Raw genomic sequence first — 8,364 nt, forward strand, 5'->3', positions numbered from 1 at the left:
CAACTGGCACATCACAGACCAAAGCTGAGCAGCAGTACTGTATTCCTGCCAGTCAGGTTCAAGATGGGGAGCCAATGCTGCTCTTGGCTCCAATCTGAATTGCTTCTAGTTTGGTAGCTTGCTAATTGAGAAGAATTTCCCTCTTGACAGGATTAAGGTTCAACATACTCATTCCAGTCCAGTCCCTAACAGTCTATTCACCAAGCACTGTGCTCCATGTCTGATGTATTCAGTTAAATTGCCATTTTGCATCTTCATCTTGGCAGAAAGTTCAAAACAAAAGCTGTAAAGAGGAATTTAGATGACAAAGCTGTCCGGGAATGAGTGCTATCTTGGAAGTAATTTTGCCTTCCCCCCCTACCCACCCCATAATAACTGACCCCATTGTACATTACAATGTGGCTCTTGTAGAGCTGAAATATTTCTGCAGTAGAATAGCTTGAACTACAGAATGATGTGTCTGAAGAAATTTTGTTATTTGGATTTTCTTTGCATAGTCTTAAGGTGGCAAAAACTTTTAATAACATTTGGGCTTCCTTTTAGACACATGTATGTAGAACAATAGCAGCCTTATACTATCAACATGGGATATGTCCCATTTGGGTTATATGCAGTACTTCAAGATATTTCTCCTGTACTACAAGATATTTTGAAATATTTCTCCAGTGGCTGCCTCCCATCTTCAATTCTCTTAGCCCAGCTTTCTTTTGGGGATAGGATTAAAAGCAAATCAAATGCTGGATAAATTCAGCTCCAGCTGCATATGCTAGGAAACTAGTTTTTCTGCCTTGGCTAAAGCTTAGTAGCAAATGCAGAGGATTGATAAATGAGAGGTGGTGAATTCGAGGTGGAGTCACATGGTTTTATAGTTTTTACCAGCAGCTTCTTTCTTTCCTCCATCCTAGTAAATCAACAGAGCTTTCTTTTAACGTCTGTCCTATTTGCCAAGCTCATAAAAGGCCAAAAAAGAAATCTCATTGTACAAGTTTTGAAATAAAAGCCTGGCTGTAATTTGCAGTGCCTTAGTTTCATGGTGAAAGCAGGAGTTGAGTATATTGCCTGGAAGCTGAATTAAAACCAGGGCCTACTGAAGTGTGTGGGGCCTGGTCAACATGGGGCCATTATGTGTGTTCATGTGTCTTCAAGCTGCCTGGTTCCATGGATTTCAAAGGCTTTTGTTAGGCAAGGAATACTCAGTTGATTATGCCAGTTCCTTCCTCTGAAATACAGCCTACACCACCCTGGCATTTGTGGGTGATCACTTATCCAAGAACTAACCCTGGGATGACCCTGCTTAATGTCTAAGATCAGAGGATCTGATGCTTTTAGGGTTTTTAGGTTTCAAATGAACAGTAAGACTGAATAAATTGCATTAAAATAACAACCAACTGAAGCAGAAAGTTTGCATACCTTCAAAGCAATGCTGAAATGACAGAAGAAATACTAGAAAACTGGATAAAAATTAAAATTTATTTAAAATATCGGGGGGGGGGGGAAGAAAAGACTATAAGTGCCTATAGGGTTTCTTATCACATCTGTCCATTATGTTGCTTTACGCATCAGCTTGGCAAGATTTGTTCAGAGAGGATTTGTCTTTGCCTTGAGGCTGAGAGAGAGTGACTTGCCCAAGGGCATTCTGGGTTTCCATGGCGGATTGAAAATTTGAACCTTGGTCTCTGGAGTTGTCATAGTCCAACACTCGCACCAAGAAGCCGCATCCAGACAATGATACCTTACTGGGACAACCCAAATGCACAATGACACATGGCAAGCTTTTGAAGTCACACTGGCTTCTTCATCAGGCAAAGAGGAGAAAGGACTGGAAGATGTTACTCCTAGGCCTGCAGTGCACTGGCTCTCTTTAACTTGTTGTCTGGCCGCTCTGGGCCCACAACAAACTCCAACTCCCAGAATTCCATAGCAGTGAGCCAGACAAAGAGTTAAAACGGTGCCAAAGTCGACTGAGGCCTTGACCAAGGCCTCCTCCCCTCCTGCTGCTGAGTGAGGCCTTGCTCCGCCTCTCCTTGTGAGGAGGAGGAGGAGGAGGAGGAGGGAAGCATGGCTGGCCCTGTGCTGAGGGTGCTGGTGGACATGGACGGGGTGCTGGCCGACTTCGAGGGCGGGGTGCTGCGGGGCTTCCTGGCCTCCTTCCCCGGGGAGCCCCACCTCTCCCTGGCCCAGCGGAGGGGCTTCTCCGTCCTGGAGCAGTACCGCGCCCTCAGGGAGGACCTGGCGGTGAGAGAGAGACAGCACCCGCCCCAAGACCCGGGGAAGGAAACGGGGAAGGCTCTCTCATAGTGCTGCTGTGCCACTTTGACTGCACTGGCTGCCTCCTGTTGCATTCTGGGGCTTGTAGTTCAGTGAGGCCTAACAGCTCTCCTAGACTGAGGATTCTAAATGCCCCTCCTTAAACTGCAAATCCCAGAATGCAACAGGAAGCAGACAAAGTGGAAGACCAGCACTATGAGAGTGTGGTGTGTTAATCTCCTGAGCTCCCTTGCCCAGGAAACAGTAAACTACCACTCCCAGAATTCCACAATGGATGCAATGCCTCTTCCTCCTCCTCCTCGTGTGTCTTTCCGACCACTTTAACTAAGTGCTAGGGGATCCTGGGAATTGTACTTTGTAGTAGCACCAGAGAAGGCTCAATACTGTATAGCAATAGCAATAGCAGCTTCATTTATATACCGCTTCGTACCACACTAAGCAGCCTCCAAGCCAGTGATTCCCCAAAAAAACCTGCTTCTCCAGGTGTTTTGGACTTCAGTTCCCGGAAGCCTCAGCTGTCTTGGCCAATGGTCTGGGATTCTGAGAACCAGAGTTGGGAATCACTGCTCTAAGTGGTTTACAACTGTAAGCTAACTGCCCCCCAACAAGCTGGGTACTCATTTTAGCCACCTCTTCAGAAGGATGCAAGCCTGAGTCAAGCTTCAGCCCCTTTAGCTGGGATTGAACTCGCAGCCTTGTGGTTTTGAGTGAGTGGCTGCAGTACAGGCATTTAATCACTGCACCACCAGGGCTCCTTGTCTCACAAAACTACACTTCCCAGAATTCCCCAACACTGAGCCAGGGCAGTTAAAACGGTCTCAAACTGGATGATTTCTGCTGTCAGTTTTGGACCTATGACTCTGGAGACCAGGGTTCAATTCCCAGCTGGGCCATGCAACCCATTAGTCACACTCTCTCAGCCTCTGGGGAAGGCCATGGCAACCTTCTAAAGAAATCTTGCCAAGAAAAACCCAGTACGTATAGGTTTGCCATGATTGGGAAGGACTTGAAGGCACAACACACACACACACCATAGGTGAGCCTATTGTGGGGTTTTCCTGGCAAATTTCTTCAGAGGGGTTTTGCCATTGCCACCCCTTTAGGCTGAGAGGGTGCAATTCGCCCAAGGTCAGTGGCTAAGCAGAGAACCAAACCCTGGCCTCCAGAGTCATAGTCTAACACGGTCATGCTGGCTCCTGCCAGGGTGACCAAATATTTAACTGCAAAGGAGGACTAGGCACCATGAAATGTAGGGCACTCAAGGACGACATGGCCAAATAAAAGCTAAAAACAGCCATATTAATTCCTGCTTCTTAGTCCTGCTCAAAATGGAGGGCATTTTGGAATTCTTCCTGGATGGGAGGTTGAAATATGGGGCATGCCCAGGACTAGGACCACCTCTGGTCACCCTGGCTCCTGCACTGTAGAAATACATGCTGTTTGACACTGCTATAGCTACCATGGCTCCACCTACAGAACCCTGGGGCTTGTAGTTTTGTAAGGTGCCCGCACTCTTTGGCAGAGAGGTAAAGATCTGGCAAAACTACAAATCCTAGGATTCCATATGGTTTCAGATTGCGTTATTTCTACAAGGCAGATAGATGCTCCCAATTAGGAGATAGCACTACAGGAGGCAACAGTAAGAGAGCACAGCTTCAAAACTTTACTCCCACTACAGTCCCACATCCCATGCCTGCGTTGATGGGAGGGGGATTCTGGGAATTCTCATTAAAAAGAAACTTGTCTATGCCTTGCAAAATAGATAGTACTGATCCCCTCCCCTGTTTTTTCCTTCTCTTTTTTGTCACCAAGAACTGTGGACAAAAATTCAAGAGACATCTGGCAGCAAGAGGAAAATCTTGATTCTGTTGGACTTTCCTCAGAGTGTTGAGAGAAACAGTAACTACATTTCAGTTAAAGGTGCCCTGATGTTCCTCTACCCCCTTTGCAGCTTTAATACCTTCAACAACTCTGCCAGATAAATTCAATTTGGGGGAATTTTAGTCCTAGGCAGAAATGCAGTGTTAAAAGGAAAGGCACTCAAAGACATGATTCCTTTCTGTGTATGAAGCCCTACATGTGTCAAATGCCTATTTTCCCCCCCCTGAAGTACAGTACAAATTGAAATATGCAGGCCTGAAAGCCTCATGCTGAATTTAACTCCTTAGTTGTGAAAAGCTAGACATGGCTGACAATTTTCTTCCTGACAGAACTAGCTTTTCAGTTTCAGAGCATTCAAGAGCAAACATGGGACACCATTCAACGTGGGATTTCTCAATATTATGGAGTGGTACGGTCCAGCCAGAATCCTGTATATTTCATTCATTAGTAAAAAATCATCAGCAAATCAATACAGTACTATCTTCACTCCAAGCATATCTCTGCATTTCTAAGGCAGGGGTGGACATCATGAAGCCTCCAAAGGTTATTGAACTGCAACTCCCAGAGGCTATGTTCAGTGCAGCCAATGTGAAGAATGTTGGGAGTTACAATCCAACAACATTTGGAAAGCCATGCAATTTCTATCACTGTTCTAAGGATTAGGAACTTGCTTCTAAGTTCTCAGGATGTCAAATTTTGTGCAGGATCATGGTATCACTAAATGCATTCACACAGTCTCAGGGTGGGGGACTTCCCCCCCCCCCATCAGATGTTGTGGGCTAGAACTCCCACAATCCCTTTCAAATGGAAAAGAGGTAAAAAATCTGGAGGGCCAAAAGTTCCCCAGCAACTGCACAAGTTGCCCAATAAAGGAAACGAAACACAACTGATTCACAGAAAATAGCATTGCAAAGTCCTCTTTAAACTTGTTTTCCCAACTATGTACATTTATCTCTTGCCATAGATAAGTTAGTCTGAATACCAGTTAAATTGGAGTTAAATTTCAAATGTCCTGAATTTGTGTATTAAATGCCTAGTGCAATTTGTAGTGAACATTGATATTTTTGGGAGAGAACCAGCACATGTGCAGTCTTTTTTACTATTGCAACCGCCTTGAATAGAGGGAACCAGGTTCCAGAAAGTGACTGGCCCCTCCATCTTTCCTCAGAGAGAGCTGCTGTCTACTCACTGGTCCACTCATGATCCAGTCCAAAATGTATTTGTATGTCTTCAACATTGCCAGGGATTATAAGCATATACATATTTAAGAATAGGATCTAAACTGTAACTTGGTAGTTGCACCTATAACTAGAAATCATTTCCAGAGGCACATGCTATCTGAAATAGTTTACCAAATAAACCCCATCTCTCTCTCTCTCTCTCTCTGTGTGTGTGTACATACGTGCCTTCAAGTCACCTGTTGACTTATGACAATCCCATGGATTTCACAGGGTTTTCTTAGGCAAGGCACACTTAGAGGTGGTTTTGTCAGTTCTTCTTTAGCAGTGGTTAAAAGGGACAGTGAAGCATGGGAGAGTATTCACTATGATAAATGGTATGCCTATTACAACCATTTTCAAGCACATGAGAAGTGTTTATCCTTAAATGTGTGTATACATTCCACATGTTGAAACAGGCCGAATTTTATAGCATCGTGTAGCAGCTGCCTTATCAGGGATCTATCACCAAATAAATGTCAAGGTGATATTACTTAGGCATATTTTAAAAAATGTGTGTGTGTATGTTTGTAAAACTCTCCTCTCTCACTATGCTTCCACTGAGATTACTGGAGATTAATGGGGGTGGCAGTGTTAAGTGACCATCAGCTCTACTGAAGAATTTGTATTTATTTATAACCCACTTTTCTTCTGCCAGGGAACTCTAAAGCATTAAATGTGGGGCTTCCCAGGTGGCTGCCCATCCAACCACTAAACCCAATCCTGCATACTTTTTGTTACATTTATATCCTGCCCTTCTCCCACTGCTGAAGGCAGAGTCTGTAACTCCCTTTCTCCTCACTTTATCTTCACTAACCTTTTGTGAAGTAGGGTGAGGGAATAACTGGTCGAGGTTATCCAGAGCTTCATGGTTCAGTGTGGACTTGAAACTGGATCCCTATGACCATGCAAGGGATAATCTAGTCAAGTGACAGACCAAATACGTGAGCAACTCCCTCTCTTAAAGCAAAAGTCTCAGAGCCACAGACTAAGGAAATAGTGTGTATCTTCTGTTTCACACAAAGAGTGTTTGAATTTTGAATGTCAATTTCTGTGATAGCTGGTCAGTGTTTCACAAAAAAAAAAAAAAAGAGTTGGGATAGAATACATAATGACATTAATGTGAAGAAAATCTCTTCATATCTAGAGTGATTCACTAGTTGCAGATCCCTAGAATTGCAACTAGCATTTCACTCTGATAACGGCAGAGCAGCTACTAACCTCTACATATAAACAGAAAAGAACTACTTGCAAGTCTTTGCATTACTAATACAAAAAGAATCATGCTAATGTCATTTTTATTTTAGACAATTTGAACCACTTTACAATTGAGATTCTCAAAGCAATGAACAGAGGGGTTTTTAAAAAGAAGAAAACACGTTTTTAAAAGAACAAAGCAAACACATCACAGGGATGTGAATCATGCAGTCTTCCACGGTTGCTGAACCAAAACTCTCAACACAGTCAATGGGGAAGAAAGTTGGAATTTGTAGCTCAACAACATCTAGATGGCACAATTCCCATCTCTGTACTAGCAGTGCAGATGTTTCTCCCTGTTATCACTCCACTACAAGACCTCTGCGTTACTCCTGGGTAGTTTTGTCCTCCAAAGCAGGTTGTGGAGGCTGCAAGGGGAGAGTTGACAACTCCTCTCCTGAGTCTGTTGACAGATGCAGCTTGGTCAGCATAATCGCCCTGTTGGAAAAGGTCATAATCCTGAGAGCCAAGACTTACTATAACGCCTGTTATGTATGAATAAAAATAGTCAACTTCTTGCTTTAAATAACAGCTTTATTGCTTGTGCTACTTGATTATAGAAATGGGGATGTTGTTCTGAAAATCAAAATGGTTCTTCAGGCTTTTTGATGAGTAGGAAACCTCATCTAGTTTCAACATTTGTTATCTAAAGTTAGTTGAGTGCTAAGCAACAGGTAAATTCTGCCCAACAGACTGCAGTGAGAAATGCAATTCTTTGTGTGTGATTTTTAGGTCAAGATAGCCAGTGTGTATGAGTCACAAGGCTTTTTTCTGGGTTTGGATCCCATTCCGGGAGCTATTGAAGCAATGCAAGAGATGATCCAAATGCCCAAGTAAGAACCATGTCAAATACAGAACATTTTGGTCTAAGTACACAAGTTCTCCTGTAGTGACTAATAATGCTATGTCTTTTCAGCACCGAAGTTTTTCTTTGCACAACCCCTTTACGGAAATATGACTACTGCGTCCAGGAAAAGGTTGGAAAATTTTATCTTCTCCCGTATTCTTTCTTTTTCAGTTTTTCTTGCCCAACTTGAGTACTTACTCAAATATGATGTATTATGAATGTCATTAGAAAAACATTTTTCCTTTTCGCTATGTCCGCTTTGCCGTATCTCTGCTACCAGTGCCTGGTGTCTTCTTATGTATTAATTAGGCTGGGTTGATTCTGCAGCCAGACCATTAGTCCTAAACTTGCAGAGCAGCTAGCCCCCTTATAACTGGAGACTTGAGGATTTAGGTGAATGTTATGGACTAGACTCCTGATATAAATGTGTCATATAAACTGAAACTCTCTCACCTGTACCCATAAGCCATGGGCTTTTAAAAATATCTTGCCGATTCAAATTAGTTGAATAGTCTATGGGCCTCTTTGCAAAAAAGAGGTTGGATACACCCCCTGCTTTTAAAGTTGGAGGTGTATACGAAGTGTGTATACCAAGGTGTATATACAAACAAATCAGAGTGGCAGGAGCAGGAATTATGCAGCCTGCCAGATGTTGCTGAACTCTAGTTCCCAGCATGTCTCACCACTGGCTATGCTGACTAGGAATTTTGGGAGTAGCAATTCAACAACATATAGCGGGCCATACAGTTCCCATCTCTGTGATATAGGCTTTGTCAGCTGTGAAGGATAATAATAATAATAATAATAATAATAATAATAATAATAATAATAATAATTTATAGCCCGCCCAATCACAAGGAATCCGGGCGGGTTACAACAATAAAAATATAGAGA

General features: G+C 43.2%; 2 protein-coding genes across 2 annotated transcripts in view; one reads left to right on the top strand and one right to left on the bottom strand.

Moving 5' to 3' along the window:
* Window positions 1-2,017: 2,017 nt before the first annotated feature.
* The window catches only part of NT5C (5', 3'-nucleotidase, cytosolic), a 9,899-nt gene continuing 3,552 nt past the window's right edge, over window positions 2,018-8,364 (top strand). Inside the window, exons 1-3 of the mRNA XM_042447927.1 lie at window positions 2,018-2,235; window positions 7,356-7,456; window positions 7,540-7,600. Coding sequence (XP_042303861.1) covers window positions 2,059-2,235; window positions 7,356-7,456; window positions 7,540-7,600 — 339 coding nt within the window. The 5' untranslated portion in view covers window positions 2,018-2,058. The remainder of the gene's footprint in view (window positions 2,236-7,355; window positions 7,457-7,539; window positions 7,601-8,364) is intronic.
* Window positions 6,581-8,364, bottom strand: part of ARMC7 (armadillo repeat containing 7) — a 12,528-nt gene continuing 10,744 nt past the window's right edge. The window contains exon 5 of the transcript XR_006101755.1: window positions 6,581-7,061. The gene's annotated coding sequence lies outside the window, so the exon portion shown is untranslated. The remainder of the gene's footprint in view (window positions 7,062-8,364) is intronic.

This window comes from Sceloporus undulatus, chromosome 2 (assembly GCF_019175285.1).
Source record: "Sceloporus undulatus isolate JIND9_A2432 ecotype Alabama chromosome 2, SceUnd_v1.1, whole genome shotgun sequence".
NCBI classification, from domain to species: Eukaryota; Metazoa; Chordata; class Lepidosauria; order Squamata; family Phrynosomatidae; genus Sceloporus; species Sceloporus undulatus.